General features: G+C 43.0%; 1 protein-coding gene across 2 annotated transcripts in view; it reads right to left on the reverse strand.

Moving 5' to 3' along the window:
• GLT1D1 (glycosyltransferase 1 domain containing 1) overlaps positions 1-22,295 on the reverse strand; it is a 111,841-nt gene that overhangs the window by 84,667 nt on the left and 4,879 nt on the right. For both annotated transcript variants that reach the window (XM_070475073.1, XM_070475072.1), the window contains exons 2-3: positions 7,462-7,610; positions 1,602-1,707 (exon numbers count right to left, since the gene is read on the reverse strand). In XM_070475073.1, the coding sequence (XP_070331174.1) occupies positions 1,602-1,707; positions 7,462-7,610 (255 nt within the window). The remainder of the gene's footprint in view (positions 1-1,601; positions 1,708-7,461; positions 7,611-22,295) is intronic.

Below are 22,295 nucleotides of genomic sequence, written 5' to 3' on the forward strand. Positions count from 1 at the left end.
ACTGAACTGAACTGAACTGTGCTATACAATAGAACTTGGAGTTCTGTCCTTGGTATGGATCAGAAATGGGACAATTTTTTTTGAAGAGGCCAGGATTCCCTAACCACAGTTCCTTAGCCACAGAAGGGTTACAGATGAGCCATAAAAAATCCAAGGCTGGCCACATACTGGGGACATGGAAACAGCCTAAATACACGTCAATAGACAAATGGATAAATAAAATGTAGCATGGGACTTCCCTGGTAGTCCAGGGAAGAATCCACCTGCCAATGCAGGGGACAGGGGTTGGATCCCTGGTGGGGCAAGATCCCACATGCCACAGAGCAACAAAGCCCATGCGCTCCAACCACTGAGTCCACACACTGTCACAGAAAGTAGCTTCCGCTCGCCCCAACTAGAGAAAGCCTGTGTGTAGCAAGGAAGACCCAGAGCAGCCAAAAATAAATAGATAAATTTTTTTAAAAAAGAAAAGAAAACGCGGCATGCACATACAGTAGAATACCATTCGGCCTCTAAGAAGGAGGACATCCAGCTGTCTGCAAAAACATGGATGAAACTGGGGCATACTTATGCTCAGAGAAACAAGCCAGACGATGGACAAATGGGGGTGCAGGGTGACTCCACCAATATGTGGAATCTAAAATAGGCAAACTCATGGAAGCATGAGTAAGATGAAAGAAGGTAAGGGAAGGAGAAACAGGAAGGTATTAGTCAAAGGGCACAAAGTTTCAGGAACTTCCCTGGTGGGCCAGTGGTTAGGACTCCATGCTCCCCACTGCAAGGAGCACTGGTTCCATCTCTGGTTGGGGAACTAAGAGAATAAATCTTAAGCATTTAAGCAAATCTCACCACAAGGGGAAAAAAATCTCTTTTCTATTTAATTAAATTTGTAGCTATATGAGATGATGGATGTTCACTAAATTTGCTGTGATAATCATTTCAAATCAAATCATTATGCCATTCACCCCTGATGGATCAGTCAGTAAAGAAGTTGCCTGCAATGCAGGAAAGCTGGGTTCAGTTCCTGGGTTAGGAAGATCCTTGGGAGAAGAAAATGACAACCCATTCTAGTATTCTTGCCTGGGAAATCCCATGGACAGAAGAGCCTGGCAGGTTAAGGTCCACAGGCTGCAAGAGTCAGACAGGACTTAGCAAGAAACCACCACCTTAAACTGATACAGTTCTGCATGTCAATTATATCTCAATAAAACTGTAAAAATGAAAACATTCTACTTGGGCATTTGCATTCTACCCGATGCAAAGTTGACCCTAAATTGTGTGCTAATAAACCTTGAGTTTACCCTTATTCACTCTTAGCAATAATTCTCTCTCTTCCACCGCAACAAACATTCTAAGAACATTCATCCAATATTAACTCAAGTCAAAGAATTGTTCAAGACCAGTAACTTGTTTACAATGACTATTTCTGGTAAAATGAACATGTGCTGACTGAATGAAAAAATGAAAGAAAGAAAGAAATTGGTTTTTTAGGGTAAGATATAAACCTCCCAAACTACTGGTTTACTCCATCGTTTTGTGTTAATGAATTTTATCCAAAAGGGTTAAACGCTTAACTCCTGTGAAATTCTCTTAAGTATTACCTGGCTTCTTCAAGGACTTTTCCCATCACTTTGTTTTTATCTCCCTGGTTAACATCTTCATTTAAATCAGTTCCACCAAAGATGATTCCAAAAGGAATTCCATTACCTGCAAAATTAGGACATTTAACAAAGCACAGTTTATCTTTAAAACACCCTCTCTGTAATTATCCCCAAGCATTGATAGAAAAAACCAAAGTTCCCAAAATATATGGACTATGTCATGTTGTTTGTTCAATTCCATCTAACTCTCCTGAATAGGATAGCTATCACCATTGTGAACATGACATGGGGTTAATCATGTGAGACAAGGCCATTTTAAATCAATATGCTTTAAATTTTAACATATGAAAAATGTTGTTAGCCTCCATCTATCAAAGTCAAGTATAATCATAATTCAAAAAGACACATGTACCCCAATGCTCACTGCAGCACTATTTACAATATTTAGGACATGGAAGCAACCTACGTATCCACCGACAGATGAATTGATAAAGAAGTTGTGATATCACTGAGGAAAACAGAATTGAAAGAGACACATATACCCCAATGTTCATCACAGCACTGTTTACAATAGCTTGGACATGGAAGCAACCTAGATGTCCATTGGCAGATAAATGGACAAGAAAGCTGTGGCACATATACACAGTGGAATATTACTCAGCTATTAAAAAGAACGCAGTTGAGTCAGTTCTAATGAGATGGATGAAACTGGAGCCTATTATACAAAGTGACGTAAGTCAGAAAGAAAAATACCAATATAGTATATAAACGCATATATATTGAATTTAGAAAGATGGTAATGATGACCTTATGTGCAGGACAACAAAAGAGACAGATGTAAAGAACAGACTTTTGGACTCTGGGAGAAGGCGAGGGTGGAATGATTAGAAAGAATAGCATTGAAACATGTGTGTAATATACATGTGATATACATATACCGTATAAGAAACAGATCGCCAGTCCAGGTTCAATGTTTGACACAGGGCACTCAAAGCTGGTGTACTGGGACAACCCAGAAGAATGGGATGGGGAGGGAGGTGTGAGGGGTTTTCAGGATGGGGGGGACACACGTATACCCGTGACTGATTCATGTCAGTGTATGACAAAACCCACCACAATATTGTAAAGTAATTAGCCTCCAATTAAAATAAATTAATTTTTTTAAGTTGTGATATATATATATGTACATCACATATATATGTGTATATATATATCACAACTTAAAAAAATTAATTTATTTTTTATTAATTAATTTTATTTTTATTAATTTATTTATATATGTATATGTATACATATATATATATATAATAATGGAATATTACTCAGCCACGAAAGTAATGAAACTGAGTCAACTGTAGTGATGTGGATGAACTCAGAGTCTGTCATACAGAGTGAAGTCAGTCAGAAAAAGAAAAACAAATATTGTCTGTTAATGCATGAGGTTTCCCTGGTGACTCAGTGGTAAAGAATCTGCCTGCTAATGCAGGAGATAAAGGTTTGATCCCTGGATTGGAAAGAACCCCTGGAGGAGGAAATGGTAATCCATTCCAGTATTATTGCTTGGGAAATCCCATGTACAAGAGGAGTTTGATGGGCTACAATCCATGGGGGTCACAAAAGAGTCGGACATGACTTAGTGACTAAACAACAGCAATATTAACACAAATGTTTGGAAGCTAGAAGTATGGAACTGATCAATCTATTTGCAAGGCAAGAACAGTGACACAGATGTAGAGAATGAACACGTGGACATATCCAGGACGGGGAGGGTGGGATGAATTGATAGAGCAGCACTGACATATGTATACTACCAGGTGTAAAATAGACAGCTAGTGGGACTCTGCTGAAGAGTGCAGGGAACTCAGCCTGCTGCTCTGTGATGGCCTAGAGGGGTGGGATGGGGCAGGCGGGAGTGAGGCTCAGCAGGGGGAGGATATATGTATACATATATCAAACAGGTAGTTCACATTGTTGTGCAGCGGAAACTAACACCACAGTGTAAACCAATTGTCCTCCAATTAAAAATAAAAATTAAAATAAACAAAGAAAGCCAAGTGTACCGTCCCTGGGAAATGGGTTAATCTGGAACTGCTGGTGTTTACGATGGAAAAAGAAGGCTTCAAATGCAGACCTGCTGTTCATATCAGCCACCATGATGGCGAGGAACCAGGAGGGAAAGGAAAGAGACATAGACTGTATCTTCCAGGAACACGCAGTATGATAAATCACGGAGGGCACAAATGTATGGGAACCAAAAATATCTGAGATGCTGTGAATGTCAAGTGCAAAAAGATTCCACCCCTCCCCCCAGGAGCATATTTATTCTGACTGATGAGCCCTAAACTGATGGAAGGCACATTTCCTGCCTTGGTAATCTCAAAAGGCATGGAGCATGCACAGATCAAGTTAAACAACGTGCTCATCAAATAGGGCTTCCCAGAAGGACTTCCAAAGGTCAATAAAAATTTCAAAAGAGCAAAAGCAAACCACTAAACAGACCAGATCTAATTTGAGTTCATACTGGGGTTTCTCAAACAAACCATCGCTACAGAGATTCAACATTGCAGCAAAAAGGCAGTGATCTTTCCTTGTATTTACCTTAGAAGTCTTTTGTCATGAAAAGGAGCAGATTTTATCTTTTTTCTTTCTGGTGAAGTGCCTCTCACTTCACAGCCTTTAGATACTAAGCACTCTGACAACACACAGGAGGTATAGAAAGGCGGTAAGTAAAAAATTCAAATGAAAACTTTAAAAAGGAATTTAAGTTAAAAAAAATCAAGAGCATTTTGATGAACACAATGTGTGTAGTAAAATGATCAACATACATTTCTCTGTACAAAGAATATCTTTGAAAAGATAAACAGAAAAACCTAGACACCAATGCCTCTATGGAAAGAATCCAGGGCACTTCCCTGGTGGTCCAGTGATTAGGATTCAGGCTTTCACTGCCAGGGGCATGGGTTCGATCCCTAGTCAGGGAACTAATATCCCACAAACTGCTCGGTGTGGAAGAAAAAAAAGGAACCCAGAAGATCACAGATCTGGGATGGTAAAGAAACTTACTTTTTCTCTCTATAACATTTTATATTGCTTGCCTTTCTTACTATTGACAGGTGTGACCTTTTCCAAAAATACATACAGCCAGACATGGAAAAGCACACCAAGTACAGATAATTTACTTTCTGCCAGGGAATTAGACTTTGGGGGATGTTCAGGTTTTAGCACATGGGATGGACATGAACCTTTGGGAGCCAGAGAAAGGTCTGTGGCAGTTAAAATAATGGCCCCGAAAAATGTCCATCCATAATTCCCAGAATCTGTGAATACATTACACAGGAAGGAGAAATCAAGGTTTTGACAAATCTTTCCCTTTGTTTCTTGTTGAGAATAGGCTTTAGGCTTGAATCTAGCAAGGAGCAGATATCAGGTGGCTTTAAGAAGCCAGATTCAGGAAACCGTGAGGTTTTTTTTTTTTTTTTTTTAAGCAGACGATTGGGAGTGACAAATGGTCAGCATAAGCACTGATTTGGAAAGATCGCTAAGTTGTGTGCTTAAATATACCATTTGTATGTGTGCGTGCTCAGTCATGTTTGGCTCTTTGCAACCCCACGGACTGTAGCCTGCCAGGCTCTGCTGTTCATGGGATCTCCCAGGCAAGAATGCTGGAGTGGGTTGCCATTTCCTTCTCCAGGGCATCTTCCTGGACCAGGGATTGAACCTTTGTCTCCTGCATCTCCTGCTTTGGCAGGCAGATTCTTTACCACTGCACCATTAAGTGATACCTATATGGGAAAAGAGGGTCCAACTTCCTATGGTGCAGGAGTGGGAGAAAGAGCTAGAATATTAATAAGGCTTGATATAGTGCAGGGAAACAGGAAGTCATCTTTAGCAATGAAATGTCTGAATATTTCAGGAGTTGATACATTTTGCTGAGTGAAGTGTCACCCCGTATGATGATTACTACAGATAATGTGGGGCCTCAAGTGACATGCTATCTCCTGAAAAGCTGCCACTGCCGAGTCATTTAATTCATGTTTGGAAAATGCCACTTGTGGCTCAACAACAACATCATCTGTCCTGCCTCCACTCGTTACCCACTGGGCTTTCAGTGAGGTCAAACTGACCTTGGAAGGGAAAAGGAGAAATATCCAAAAATTGTAGATAAAGCCAAGAGAACGGTTGCCTGCACATCCTTTCAAGGTCCAAGAAAGCAATGTTTAAAGGTTCCCTGTGGATTCGTTTTCTAAGACTGTTGTGTGACTTCAGTATTTACTATTAATTAAAAGTACTTACTCTGTGAAGTAGTAATCAGGAATAGACTGAGATAGTTATATAGGCAGTTGTAGAGTTCCCAGTAGGGAATTATAGAGAGAGGGACACCTAGGGAACTTTGGGAGACCACTGTAAGTTAATAAGCACTCAAGAAAGATATCAGGATTATTTTTCTAGATTCCACATATATGCCTTAATACACAATATTTGTTTTTCTCTTTCTGACTTACTTCACTTTGTATGACAGACTTTAGATCCATCCACATCACTACAAATGACTCAATTTCATTCCTTTTTATGACCGAGTAATATTCCATTGAATATATACGTACCACAACTTTATCCTTCATCTGTTGTCGGACATCAGGTTGTCTCCTTGTCGGGGCTATGATAAATAGAGCTGCCGTGAACACTGGGGTACGTGGCCTTTTGAATGATGGTTTTCTCAGACTATATGCCCAGTAATGGGATGGCTGGGTCATATAATAGTGCTATTTTTAGTTTTTTTTAGGAGCCTCCATACTATTCTCCACAGTGGCTGTATCAATTTACATATGTGGAATCTAGAAAAACGGTAGAGATGAACCTATTTCCAGGGCAGGAATAGAGACGCAGACATAGAGAACGGACATGTGGACTGGGGTGGGGTAACGGGGGTCGAGGGGACTAGTTGGGTGAATAGCAATGACATATATACACTACCATGTGTAAACAGATAGCCAGTGGGAGGCTACTGCATAGACAGGGAGCTCAGCCCCAAAGCTTACAGTTGATTGCCCTGCTAGACGTTAACCAGTTCTACAGCCAAGCCCATCCTAATATCCTTTTTAAAAATTTTATTATTTATTTATTTCTGGCTGCTCTGGGTCTTCATTGCCGAGTGCGGCCTTTCTCTAGCTGCCACAAGCGGGGGCCTACTGCTTGTTGGGGTGCACAGGCTTCTCAGAGCAGTGGCTTCTCCTGCTGTGACGCATGGGCTCCAGGGTGCACCGGCTTCAGTAATTGCAGAACACGAGCACAGTAGTTGTGGGACACAGGCTTAGTTGCCCCAAGGTGTGTGCAACCTTCCCATACCAGGGATTGAACCTGTGTCCCCTGCATGGACAGGCAGATTCTTAATGACTGGACCAGGGAAGTCCTCATCCTAATATTCTCTACTAAATTGCCCACTCAAGTCTCAGTTCCCCAAATGCTCTTTCAACTGGCTTTAGCATCTTAGTAGTTCCCTCATTGCTAAAACAATTGAATAAACTCTCTCCTATGTGCTCACTTCTACATTTTGTGAAAGAGTCCCATTTTTAACTTTTGAACATTAGGTTTTGAGTGAAGAAAAACACATCAAGAACATTCACGATAAGACTCTTAATGTTGTAAAAACAGCTTCAATATACATCCAATCTCAACTGGTGCAGTTACATCATTTTAGAAAAGCACTCTGTTAAGAACAAACTGAAAAGATGACTGTGTTCCTTCCATTTTGGAGCCGGATAAATGGGATAAACTGTTTCATCTATGTTCCAAGTTGAAATTATAGGCACTCCTGGTTTTCCTGACTGCTAGCGTTTCACCTCTGAAGAGAGGGGGTTACCTCGCAAAAGTCTGCCTCCTCTGTACAGATGCAGAGCCACTGCCGCCTCCAGGTTCTCTGCCTTGATGAAGTTTGAGATTTCAGATGGATTTTCAAAGTCAAAGGCATCTTTCAGAATACACACATGACCTGCAGCTTCTAGATGGTCCCTTTATCAAAAAATAAACAGAGAAAAAAGATAGGAAAACAAAAAATTAAAATGGAACAGGTTGCTGCTGTGGTCAAAACTTTAAATCAATCAAAAGATTCATTAAATCAAAAGTTAATGATACATATCTTCTGAACTGTCCTCTAGAAGCAATCCACCTAAAATACATTCATCTATCAGCCTCAAATATCAGAACTGAGACTGGGACCAGGGCTGGGACCAAGGGTAGCAGAAAAGAAAGAGTAAATGTTAGTCGCTTCAGTCGTGTCTGACTCTTTGTGACCCCATGGACTGTAGCCCACCAGGCTCCTCTGTCCATGGATTCTCCAGGCAAGAATACTAGAGTGGGTTGCCATTCCATTCTCCAGGGGATCTTCCCGACCCAGGGATCAAACCCAGGTCTCCTGCATTGCAGACAGATTCTTTATTATCTGCACCACCAGGGAAGTTCCATCAACCCAAACAGAGATCAGTATAAAATTACAGTCCATACCCCTCAAAATACAATTGAGCTTTTAAATACATGAAATGGTGATCAACTTTATAATGTGACCATCTTTTCAATGTAGACTATTTGGAAAGTCTGCCATAGGCTTCAGGAAATAAACACACTAGACTGGGGAAGCAGGCACAAGCTCTTCTGTGGGCAAAGCAGCAACCCCTAGCAGATTTAGAATGCACAAACTCTGTGATCAAATAACATCCCTTCTCAGAACTGATTCTAAAAGCACACTCAGGTATCAGCGCAAAACAGGCATCCAAGAGTGAGCACCGAGGAAGCAAAAAAACTTAAACCGACCTCCGTGTGCAACAGTAGGGGACCAGTCATATTACAGTGCAGATGAGGCAATCGAGCCCTGATGCTGTGAAAAAAAATGCAGATCACTGTGAAGTTATTTATAATGAACTCAATACACACTGTTAGTGAAAAGAGAGCAAAGTGAAGAACCAACCCTGTGTATATAGAGCATGTGTGTATAGAATATCTGTAGAAAGATACAGAAGAAAGAGATAAAAATGATTCTGTCTAAAGAGAACCAGGGACCAGAGCTGGGGAGAGACTATCTTCTCATCAGGCACCCTTTTGCATGGCTAGATACTTTGACCAGGTGCTATATTATTAAAAATAATATAGTAGGTTCCTAACATACATATGAGTTCCATTCAGAGAGCTCATTCACAAGTCCAGTTTATTGGTATGTTCAACAAAGTTAGCCTAAGTACCCAGCTAACACTATCAGCTATATATTACTGTACTGTAATAGGTTTATAACACTTTTCACACAAATAATACATAAAAAGGAAAGAAACACAAAAAAATAAAGAAAACATTTTTAACCCTACAGTATAGAACCTTGAAAAATACAACAGTAACAGCTACATGACCGCTGCTTTTGAGCTTGCTTCCAGATATCCTGGGCTTGAAATAAAGATACTGCACCACTGTCCTCTATCCAGTGCTGCATAGTAAAGTACGCAAAAGCACAACCAACTTGTAGACAACGCACACACGTGACAGTGTATGCCAGACACAGGACTGACGTCTATGGTTAGACATGTGAATGCACATTCTGCATTTTTAAAAATCTGCGATGTTCATAAGTGGAACTTATTGTAATTTCTTGAGGTGTATGTGTGTGAGCATGTGAATGCACAACCAATCCAACTTGGCCTCTCCCTTGCTTAAAACCCTCAAATGGCTAAGAGTAGCCAGCCCAATTGTCAACTCTGTGAGAATGGGGCATGGATCTGTCTTGCTTGCCTAATATAAGCAGTGATTGCTAGATGTGTCTCTAGGATCAAGTCCAAGTGCCCTAGCCTAGCACACAGCGCCCTTCATATCCCTCTTCCCCTGCAAGGCCAAGCGCATCCCACTCTTGCCACCCTTAGCGCCAGTCCTGCCTTCCATCTGGAGGATGTCCAATGCATCATGCCTTCTGAGCCCCCTGACATGGCCCCAACATTCCCCAACAATGGCTCCCTTCAGTGAAATTTGACAGCCTCTGTTCCTGATGCAGCTGTCTCCTCACTATTTCCATTGTGCTCCAAGCCCATCGCTACTACCATCCCTCTGCGCTGCAGTCATATGAGCAAGGCAGTCACATCATACTTAGAGTTCCTATTACAGAACAGAAAACCATCAAGGACCTACTGTTGGTAGGGGACAGTTGCACAGGGGACTCTGTGCTCAATATCTTGTAATAATCTATAAGGGGAAATAATCTGAAAAAAGAAAATACAGCTGTGACTGAATCACTTTGCTGTATACCTGAAATGAACACAACACTGTAAATCAACTATACTCCAAAAACAAAATCAGAAAAGAACAAACAGAAAAACACAAAATCAGCACATCGGTGGCAACCAAGGACACTTAAAATTACTCTTGAAAAGTTGTTAAATCATCCAGAAGGTACTGGAGTACAAAGTTCAAACCCAACATAGCCATTTCCCTCCTAATTCCAACTATAATAAAGATGGTTATTATTCAGCTAAACATGAGAGGAGTTAGCTGGGTGGCACTTAGGGGCAATATTGTATCAAATAATAAGAGTAAACATCGAAGAACAAGGGTCTAGAACATTCAATCCAAATGATCATAAATGATCAACTTCCTTACACAGTGGGAGCCTCAGGGGAACTCAGGTCTTCAGAAGGTACATCAAATCTTCCAGCCCGCCTCCACTCTGGGAAATATGGTGAGAATGATCATCAATACTACTACATGAATGATAAATTTTTTTTTTTCTCTCTCTCTCTCTGTTTTCTCTTTTGTGCTGTAAATTAAATGCACAAGGCTGCAGCTATCACCTTGCCAAGAAAGAAAAACTAAGGTCTGGAGACTTGAGCTCTGCTCTTACAACTTATTGAGTATCTTTATCTTATCATTGCCACTGTTAATGCTGATTGACCTCTGTCACCGCCCCCCCCCCCACACCACCTAACCCCCCCAACTCCTTTGGAAATGCTGATCGCAGCTGTTAAGCAGAACCGGGAAAGAAGCCTGCAGGCTGTCTAGTTATCTGCTCACTTCAGCCTAAAAATACACATCATGCAAAAATAAGGACACAACGAACTTCAGAGCATAATTGTGAAATGACTGTTATTCCATCTTTAAAACTCTAAAATGAGAAGCCAAAACCAAAGGTGTTGGGAAATGGAAAGGAAACAGTTTGAATTCTACTTAGGAAATTTATACCTGAGAGATTTCTGGCTGTTGCAGGATCTATTGGGCAGGGCACATTGGATTGGGTGACTGAGTACAGACAATGCCTTGTTTTTCGTCTATTAAACACATTTTCAAATGGCATTTCAACACTAGCTTTATGATCTCATAAATATTTCAAAATAGTCTTTTTTTTAATCTTAATTCTCTATGGACCAAGACTTGAGACTTGTTTCCTGCTGATTTGTATCAGGTTGGCCAAAAAGTTCTTTCTGGTTTTTCCATAAGATCTTAAGGAAATAACACCTTTAAATTGCTTTGTCCTTGTTCCTTCTGAAACCAGGCAGGACCCTGTGGGGCTCCGGGGCACAGGAGCCTTTCTGTTCAGCCTCCATGACCTCCACTGAGTTCCAAAAGGCAGGTTCAAACAGTTGCTAATCAGAGAAGGAAGGGGATACAGAGACAGGAGAGGAACAGCCAAGAAGCAATAGTGCAGCCTTGGGGCAGGGTCCTGGTTTAAGATTACCCGAGTGCATGCCATGCACACATCCTAAGCCTATCAGCAACACCACCCTTGGACCACTGCTATAAAAATCCTCACCAAATTCTTCAGGGTTGGGACACACAGTTTCAAGGGCTCCCCTTTGCCTGGGAAAGCAATAAAGCTATTCTTTTCTACTTCACCCAAAACTCTGTCTCCGAGATTTGATTTGTTAGGGGAACCGCTGACTGAAACCACTTGCCCTGGCCAGGTACCATAGGAACCACTTGCATGAGTTGTGTTAAACAGGAGGTCCTTGAAAGGAATGTAGAACTAACAAGTTAGCATCAACCAGAAGAATTCAGGAAAGGTCAAAAGAAAAGAGGAGACGCCAGTACATAGATCCTACCAACCTCCCAGAATCCTTCTCACTGGAATCTATCTTGGCTGAGTCATGCAACCGCCAACAGGAAGGACCCTGAGTCAGAATTATCAGCCAGAGACAACCTGGAAACTAACCTCATTACCATAAAACCTGAGACAGCAAATCACGTGGCAGAGCAGTTCTCCTGGGTTCTCTTACCCTGCTGCTCTCCATCCAAGTCCCCTTCCCAATAGTCTCTTGATTTGTCAGCACATGTATTTCATCCAACAATTCATTGTCGAGTATTAGACAAGAGCCCACTCTCAGGCCTTGGAAGGGGTCCCCCTTCCTGCAACAGATTTGGCACCAGTGCACAGAGGGTGATCTTTCAGCATCACTGGGCTTCCCCGGGAGTCCAGCAGGTAAAGAATCTGCCTGCAATGCAGGAGACCCTAGTTTAATTCCTGGGTCGGGAAGATCCACTGGAGAAGGGATAGGCCACCCACTCCAGTATTTTTGGGCTTCCCTGGTGGTTCAGCTGGTAAAGAATCCACCTGCAATGAGGGAGACCTGAGTTTGATCCCTGGGTTGGGAAGATCCCCTGGAGAAGGAAACAGCTACCCACTCCAGTATTCTGGCCTGGAGAATTCCATGGACTGCATAGTCCATGGGGTCACAAAGAGTCGGGCATGACTGAGTGACTTTCACTTTTCACTTTCCATGAGTGATAACTTGATTCAACTAATAAATTCCCTGAGCACCTGTTACATTCCAGGAACTCTGGCTTATTTGGCTTAACAACAGCTTTTTTTTTTTTTTAAGAACAAAAGCATCTCCAATAAATTAAGAGACTTTGAGCATGTTCCAGAAATTGACTGAACCTCCTTGCACACCCCTGACTCAAGATCCAAAGATTCAGTAGAACTCTACTTGCTTCCACCTGACTGAAAGCCGTCCTGTTTAACTGAGTGCACAAACAGAGCTTAATCACTTGTGTGTTTAACCTATATGGATTTTGATAAACTACGATGTCTCCATTAAAAAAAATAGCAAAAAAAAACTAATACAGGGCAGGCAACATGGACTGCATTCCATTCCATAGCCATGAGCCCCTGCATGATCCTGAGACAGGAAACAGGAATCTAATATTCCTTAAGCCATCTCAGCTTGTGGGCCTCTACGTGTGAGCAGTGGGCTGGGCCCATTGATTCTCATAGAACATTGCACCTAATGCCAACCTGGTGTTGACATTAATGTCCCGTGATGTCAACCTGGCTCAACTATGGTTCACCTGGGGGGAAAGAATGTCGTGTCACTGATGGGGCAAAGTCACCTGTGTTGAAGTATAAGATGTCACACTCTGATAATATTTCAAGAAGTTCTGAGACATGGGACTTCCCAGGTGGTCCAGTGGTTGACAGTCTACCTGCCAATGCAGGGGACATGGGTTCAATCCCTGGTCCGGGAAGATCCCATATGTCTTGGGGCAACTAAGCCTGTGTGCCACAACTACTGAGCCCACGAGCCACGACTACTGAGCCTGCACCCTAGACCCCTAGCTCTGCAACAAGAGAGGCCACCACAATGAGAAGCCCGTGCACCACCATGAAGAATAGCCCCTGCTCACCGCAACTAGAGAAAGCCCATGTGCAGCAACAAAGACCCCGTGCAGCCAAAAATAATTAAGTAAATAAAAGCTTTTTTAAGAAAGGAAGTTCTGATAAGTTAAGAGAAACCATGTTGGTCTTGAAACCATTATGAGGCTCAGCAAGATGAAGACCTGTCAAGGCAATGCCCATATGAACCCGTGAGCCCTAGCTCAGGAAAGTCAACTGGAGAGAACACTGCCCACCCCCTTGCCTCTCCATAAATGCAGTGAGATAATAACAGCACACTTGTGGGATATGGTGTTACCTTGCATATTATCTCCTTGGGTGAGTTCTGCAAACTGTAAAGTGAGTCTACTTTTTAATGTGATTCTAGTGGAGTCTTGTACTCGAGAGATTACTGTTAGGAAGTCACTCTTTTTAAAAGAATGCAAACATACAGTCACAAAACAGGTAAAGCATCTAGATCAGGTCTCCTGAACCCAAAGGACTGCGGAGCTCAGACTAAGGAAGTAAATGAACTTGGGGAGAAGGGGAGACAACAAGAAATGAGGGGTCCTACACCAAATGGAAGAGACAGGTCCCATCTTCAGGGTAAGTCCTACATTGTCTAATAACAAAGCCAACTGAGCACTGGAAATGTGGCAAATTGAAAAAAGATGTGCTGAGTGTAAAATATACTTACAGGAACTTCCCTGATGGTCCAGTGGCTAAGACTCCATTCTCCCAATACAAGGGGCCTGAGTTCTATCCCTGGTCCAAGAAGTAGATCCCACATGCCGCAACTAAAGCTCCCACATTAATTAAAAAAAAAGATGTGCTGAGTGCAAAATATACATACAGGAACTTCCCTGGTGGTCCAGTGGCTAAGACTCTGCACTCCCAATGCAGGGGGCGTGGGTTCGATCCCTGGTCAGAGAACTAGACCCCACATGCTACAACTAAGAGTTCTCCTGCCACAGCTAAAGATCTTGCATGCCACAACTAAGACCCAATGCAACCAAATAAATAAATACAGCTCAATCACAATTTTTGTATTGACAACATGTTGAAATGATATTTGGATATACTGAGTTCATAAGACTATATTATTAAAATTAATTTGATCTGTTTCTGCTATGCTTAAAGTGACTCCTAGAATGTTTTAAATGACACATGTGGCTCCCTTTATGTCTAAACACATGGGATTACATCCTCTTCAGCTCTAGACCCCCTTCATGGATCATTGCCTTGTCGTGGAGAAGAGGGTTGCATAACAATGAAGCTGTGAGCCATGCCATGCAGGGCCACCAAGGTGGACGGGTCACAGTGAAGAGTTCTGACAAAACGTGGTCCACCGGATGAGGAAATGGCAAATCACTCCAGCATTCTTACCAAGAGAACCCCATGGACAGTATGAAAAGGCAAAAAGATATGACACCAGAAGATGAGTTCCCCAGTTCTGAAGGTGTCCAATATGCTAATGGGGAAGAGCAGAGGGCAACCATGAATAGCTCCAAAAAGAGTGAAGTGGTTGGGCCAAAGTGGAAACAACACTCAGTTGTGGATGTGTCTGGTGATGAAAGTAAAGTCTGATGCTATAAAGAGCAATACTGCATAGGAACCTGGAATGTTAGGTCCATGAATCACGGTAAACTGGACATGATCAAACAGGAGATGGCAAGAGTGAACATCGACATTTTAAGGATCAGTGAACTAAAATGGATAGAAATGGGCAAATTTAATTCAGATGACCATTGTATCTACTATTGTGGGCAGAATCCCTTAGAAGAAATGGAGTAGCCCTCAGTCAACAAGAGTCTAAAATGCAGTACTTGGGTGCAATCTCAAAAATGACAGAATGATCTCGTCCATTTCTAAGCAAACCATTCAACAACACAGTAATCCAAGTCAATGCCCCAACCACGAATGCTGAAAAAGCTGAAGTTGATCGGTTCTAGGAAAACCTACAAGACCTTCTAGAACTAACACCAAAAAAAGATGTCCTTTGCATCATAGGGGATTAGAATGCAAAACTAGGAAGTCAAGAGATACCTACAACATTTATTTTTCCCTTAAACCTTCAAAAATTGATGCTTTTGAACTGTGGTGTTGGAGAAGACTCTTGAGAGTCTCTTGGACTACAAGGAGATCAAACCAGTCAATCCTAAACGGAATCAGTCCTGAATATTCATTGGAAGCTGAAACTTAAATACTTTGGCTACCTGATGTGAAGAACTGACTCGTTGGAAAAGACCCTGATGCTGGAAAAGATTGAAGGCAGGAAGAGAAGGGGATGACAGAGGATGAGGATGAGATGGTTGGATGGCATCACTGACTCGATGGACATGAGTTTGAGCAAGCTCTGGGGAGTGGTTATGGGCAGAGAAGCCTAGCTTGCTGCAGTCCATGGGGTCACAAAGAGTCAGACACAACTGAGTGACTCAACTGAACTGAACTAAAACTTCAAAAGTTCAGAGGTCTGCTTTTCCTCTTTCCTTTACTGGTAAGTATCAGTAAAGCTTTCACTCTGAAATGTGTCACCTCTGTCAACTATAAATTGGCACTGGCCGAGAGCACTTGCCAGTGACTAAACAAGAACAAGGGCGTTTGCCATCTGCTTCTGTGGAAACCGAACCTGGGCTGCTGCAGCTGTGGACCTTCAACATCTGCTGAGGGAATCCAGGGTGGAGTGAGACACTCTGTGCTCCAGGAAATCTGGTGGGACAGGTCTTTAGATAGTTAGATATTTCCAGGAACTGATTTCATGATCCCAAACTTTGTATCCTTTCATATCTAGGAAAGCACTAAATCCCTTCCTGCTGACATCAGCTCCTCATGACTAGCAGAAAACCTTGTGTAAAGTAAGCACTCAATTGCATTTAACTCCCCTTATCGACCTTCCTTCTTCCCACTGCCTCTTTGGAGCAGTCTCAGAGCTATCTGCAGCCCTCATTTTACCCCAAATAAAACTTAACTCACAACTCTCATGTTGCACATCTTTTTTGTCGACACCTCGATAACACCCATTTCCACTTCCCCTCTTCCTGCAGCCTTGCACATCCCCATCGCTCATTTCAGTGTGAAGCACTCAACTCCAGGATCCAATCAGAGCATGCCACCTATGCATATAACCAGCCTGGGGTAGGCACTTTGGGACTTGGGACTGCACCTTCAAGCACTCAGACTTGTATTTCTTGCTGGGCTTGAGTTGGGAGGTGCCAGCAAACAAAACCTGACAAGAATGGGAAGTGGATCCACGATATAGAGAGCAACTGACTTCCATCCATACCGTCTTAACAGTAATATCATGCCTGAAGTCTGCCCTACCCTCAGACTTTTTATAGGATAAGCAGCTAAATCCCTTTCCTTGTCCACGCAATTAGGGTTGGGTTTTCAGTGACAGGAGGCTGCAAATCTCTGCTACTATTATAGACCATCGGATTAGAGCCTTTCTTGTTCTTGATCTAAAATCCTGTCTAGCTTCTCGTAAACCATCAGGGTCTCTAATCACAGAGGTGATCTTTCCCCAAGGCCCTTCATCCCTTCCACAGCAACAGTACTCTGACCTCAGAGAGTCACAAAGCCTCTTCCTGTCCCCTATTTCTTGTTTGTAGAAAAAGGCTTATGTTTCCTAGACCCTCCCTGAGTTCCAAAGAGCAGACTCAAGCAGTTACTAATTAGGGAAGGGAGGGAACATAGAAACAGAATAGAAGCAACCATCAATTGTTCAAAACAAAAAAGTAATAAATAAAAATTTTTAAAAGAAAAACAAACTCCCCAAAATAGAAAATATGAAAGGATAATTTAGTGATAAAGCAAAAATCCTGTTCACAGACATAGAGAACAAACCTATAGGTTGCCAAGAGGATGGATGAAGGGAAAGGATAGTTCCAAAGTTTGAGATTGACTTATACACACATATTTTAAATGAATAGTCAACAAGGACCTATTGAAGAGCACAGGGAACCTGCTCAATGTTATGTGGCAGCCTGAATGAGAAGGGAGTTTAGGGGAGAATGGATACAAGGATATGTCCGGCTGAGTCCCTTCACTATTCACCTGAAACCATCACAACATTGCTTGTTAATCAGCTATACCCCGATACAAAATAAAAAGTTTTTAAAAAGGAATATTATAGCAACAACAACAAAAAGAAAACCAGATATCTCAAGGTAAGGAATTGAGGACTTTTCTACGTTTGGGGAAGATGCAAGAGTCTTGCTGAAATCATTCCTTTGGTATGCACCTCAGCTATCCGGGGCCAATATCTTGGGTTTTCACATCCTGAGATTCCTCAGGCTGCAGTCTGATGTCTGCTATTAATAGATGGCAGGTATTCTTTCCTTCCTGAGTTTCCTCAGCACTCACCAGCTCACCATCAGTGGCGGCTGCAATCGCCAATGACTGTGTCGTCCCTGTCTACTGATACGGCAGGAAATATTCAATTTTTCACATCTCTTACATCATCTCTCTCCTCTGCTACATCATCCCAGGTCCTTCTCAACCGTTTTCAAGCCTGTTCTCTCCCTTCGTTCCCATGTCAGCCACCTCAGTCCCTCACTCCGAATCCTGCTAGATTTCAATCCAGAACCTTCACCAGGCAGCGACTGCCAGGCCAGCCGCTCTCTCTTGCTAACTCTTCAGGTGCCTCCACTTCTCAACTCCACAAGCTGCTTCCTGTCTCGGGGCATCCCCACAGGCGGGTCCCTTGGCCAGAAATGCTGTTCCCAACCTTTCTCCCTCTTCACCCAGCTGACCCACAGGTTTTAAGCTCCTGCTTAAAAAGTTATTTCTCTTGGGATTTTTCTGGTGACCCAGTGGTTAAGGTTCCATACTTCCAATGCATGGGGCGTGGGTTCCATCCCTGGTTGGGGAACTAAGATTCCATGTGCTGTGCAGTGTGGCCAACATAAATAAATAATAAAAAGTAAATAAATAAAAAGTTTTTTCTCGTATGCAAACATTGACAGCAGCCCTATTGACAGTAGCCAGTAAGTGCAAACAACTCAAATGTCCTCCAGCTGATGGATGGACAAGCAAAATGTTATATGTCCAGAAATGGAATATATTATTCTGCTATAAAAGAATTAAGTACTGATGCATTCTGCAGAGTCTTCAGAAAGGACCACAGAGAGTATGATTTCATTTATATGAGATGTCCAGAAGAGGCAAATTCATGGGGAAAAGATTATTGGCTGCCTGAACCTTGGGGAGGAACACTGGGGGGTGGTTGGGGATGACAGCTAATGAGTCTGGGGTGCCTTCTGAGATGGCTAAGAATGTTCTGAAATGAGACAGTGGTGATGGTTGTGTGACTTTACGAATATACTAAAAACCACTGAACTGGATGCTTTAAAAGGGTGAATTTTATGGTATGTGAATTATATCTCAATTTAAAAAAACTGCATGAGAAAGGAAAAGCTATTTCTCTGGGGAGCCTCCCAGACCCTCTAGAAATAGGTCTGTCCTTTGAACACACTCGTGTGTGTGTGTGTGCGCACACGGGCACTCAATCATGTCCAACTCTTTGTAACCCCATGGACTGTAGCCTGCCAGGCTCCTCTGCCCACGGAATTTTCCAGGCAAGAATAATGGAGCAGGTTGCCATTTCCTACTGCAGGGGATCTTTCCAACCCAGGGATCAAACCCACATCTCTTGCATCTCCTGCATTGGCAGGTGGAACACACTCTTACCACCTGGCAGTTCTTCCTAGCACTGATCATACTGCAATTAAAGAATCTGTGTGATTGCACATCCGTGCTAGAACCTTCTTTCAAATGACAGGGCATAGCACTAAGCTGAGGTGCTAAAAATTCTCTGGCTGAGCAGCTGCTGGCTTCTGCAGGGCTCACCTGTCCTCCTCTGTTCCAGAGCCTTCCCAGCACTGTGCCCCTGGAGATACTCAATAATAAATATTTGCTGAATGAAAACAATGAGCAACAATGATTTTATCAGGGGAGAAGATGAAAGAGCCTCTTCCCACTGACTTAATGTATACCTGCAGTTTCTGAAATTGGGCAGGACCCTGGGGGGCTTCTGGGTAAGGAAGCCTTACAAGAAATAGGCATCATACTCGGTGACCTTCCCTGAGTTCCAAAGAGCAGGTTCAAGAATTGCTCATCAGGGACGGGAGGGGTTGCGGAGACAAGGGAAGAGCAGTCAAGAAACAATACTGCAGCCTTGGGACAGGGTCCTGATTCCATGTCAAGGGGTTCACAGAACAGTATCTTTGAGCTCTTCTGCAGAGCCAAACCCCCAGCAACACCTGATGGTTACAGTAGAGTGCAGACCTATACCAGCAGAGGGTTCCCTGGGCAGTAGGGTCAGGGCTGTACTAGATGTGATGATATTTGCTTTCCTCCTTTTTCTTCCCCCTCCAGTGCATTTCCACAAAGTCTTCTGTTTGCTTCTGTTATCTGAACTACTTCCCATCAAATAAAATCACTTCACGCTGTGTTTCAGACGGAGGAAAAAGAGAACACACAACCACACACCCCTGTACGAAGTCTGGCTCTCTCAACGCAGGGACGCTGCATTCACCCTGGTGTCAGAGCCCTGGCCCAAGCACTTCTAAAAGAACTCCCTACTCTGCTGTGTAATTCTGGCTTTTTGTTTTTAATGTTTCGGCCCCACCAAAAAAAATAAAAATTAAATTGAACCTATGCCCTCTGCATTAGAAGTGTAGAGTCTAAACCACTGAACACCCAGGGAAGTCCCAGAACTGTGGACCTAGGAAGCCTCAATCCTTCACCACCTTTTCTTGTTTTCCATCTCTTGTTCTTTTTTTTTTTTTTTTTTTTGGCCAAAATAGGTAGCTTGTGGGATCTTAATTCCCTGACCAGGAATTGAACCAGGGCACTCAAAGTGAAAGTGCTGAGCCCTGACCCCTGGACCACCAGGGAAGCTCCTTCTTTCCCATCTCTTTTCTTGCATTTCCTTTTCGACTAAAAAAAGATGCACAGCTTGAGAGTTGCGAGTTAAGTTTTATTTGAGGCAAAATGAGGACTGCGGCCTGGGAGGTAGCACCTCAGGTAGCTCTGAGAGACTGCTCCAAAGCGGCAGTGGGGGAAAGTCAATATATAAGGTTTTGGTGAAGGGGGAGTTCAATACCATGAAGCACTCAATTTACAAAAGGTTTTTTGTTAGTCATGAGGGTCTGATGTCACCACAAAGGGATTTCGTGCTTTTCTGGATGTGAGGAGATGCAAGGATCAAGCTGGGTTTAGAAAAGGAAGAGGAACCAGAGATCAAATTGCCAACATTTGCTGGATCATAGAGAAAGCAAAGGAATTCCAGAAAAACATCAACCTCTGTTTCATTGACTGTGCCAAAGCCTTTGACTGTGTGGTTCATAATAAACTGTGGAAAGCTCTTAAAGAGATGGGAATACCAGACCATCTTACCTGTCTGCTGAGAAACCTGTATGCAGGTCAAGAAGCAACAGTTAGAATCCAGCGTGGAATTACTGATTGGTGCAAGCTTGAGAAAGGAGTATGACAGGGCTGTCTGCTGTCACCCTGTTTGTTTAACCTATATGCAGAGCACATCATGAGAAATGTCAGGCTGGATGAGTTACAAGCTGAAATCAAGATAAGTGGGAGAAACATAAACAACCTCAGATATGCAGATGATACCACTCCAAAGGCAGAAAGAGAAGAGGAACTAAAGAGCCTCTTGATGAGGTTGAAGGAGGAGAGTGAAAGAGCTAGCTTAAAACTAAATATTAAAGAACTAAGATCATGGCATCTGGCCCCATTACTTCATGGCAAACAGAAGAGGAGAAGGTGGAAGTAGTGACAGAGTTCCTCTTCTTGGGCTCTAAAATCACTGTGGATGGTGACTGCAACCATGAAATCAGAAGATGTTTGCTTCCTGGCAGGAAAGCTATGACAAACCTAGACAGTGTGTTGAAAAGCAGAGACTATACTCTGCCGACAAAGGTCTGTACAGTCAAGGCTATGGTCTTCCCAGTGGCCACTTATGGTTGTTGAGAGCTGGACCATAAAAAAGGCAGAGTGCCGAAGATTTGATGCCTTCAAACTGTGGTGCTGGAGAAGACTCCTGAAAGTCCCTTGGACGGCAAGGAGATCAAACCAGTCCATCCTAAAGGAAATCAACCCTGAATACTCAGGGTTGGAAGGACTGATGCTGAAGCTGAAACTCCGGTATTTTGGTCATCTGATGCGAACAGCAGACTCATTGGTAAAGTCCCTGATGCGGGGAAAGACTGAGGGCAGGAGAAGAGGGTGTCAAAGGATGAGATGGCTGGTGGTATTATCAATGCAATGGACATGAACTTGGGCAAACTTAGGGAGATGGTGAGGGACAGAGAGGCCTGGTGTGCCACAGTCCATGGGGATGCAAACAGTCAGATACAACTGGGCAACTAAACAAAACAAACAAAAAGGATTGGGATCATAGAATCTGCTCCTGAAAATATCCAACTATCTAAAGACCAGTCCCACTAGATTCCCTGGAGCAGAGTGCCTCTCCACCCTAAACGCCCTCAGGGGTATTGAAGGTCAAAGCTGCGGCAGCGCAGGGTTCAATCTCCGCAGGGGCAGACGGCAAATGCCCTTGTTCAGCCACTGGCAGTGCTCTTGGCAAGTGCCAGTTTGTAGTTGACATCCTTAAACCTTCAGCCACACTGCAGACCAAACTCTAGGTATGGGACGCAGTGATCTATCAAGTCTCTGATGGTCTGATTTAGAGCAGGGGTCAGCAAACCTTCCCTGGAAATGGCCAGAGAGTAAATACCTTTGAGTTTAGAGGTGGAGGATCTCTGGCCTACTACCCAGCCCTGCTATTGATTTTAGCCTAACAGGAGGTGTCCTTTGACCTCATCTCCCGTTACTTTGTCCCAGAGAACGGTATGACTTTTTTTTTTCACTTGTGCAATTTAAATTTCCACCTTTACTGTGAGAAACTGACCTGAACCTATTTGCCTGGCTCAGAGGATCCTCAGGATTTTTGGGTTCTTCTGGAAATTGTTGACAGCCTCAGGGGATTAGAAGTGAGAGGAGGGAACCATGGATCCCCTCGTTGGACCTGGCTTCTGGCTGAGCCAGGTGACACAGTGGGGACA

The sequence above is a fragment of the Odocoileus virginianus genome, chromosome 12 (genome assembly GCF_023699985.2).
Source record: "Odocoileus virginianus isolate 20LAN1187 ecotype Illinois chromosome 12, Ovbor_1.2, whole genome shotgun sequence".
Lineage (NCBI taxonomy): Eukaryota > Metazoa > Chordata > Mammalia > Artiodactyla > Cervidae > Odocoileus > Odocoileus virginianus.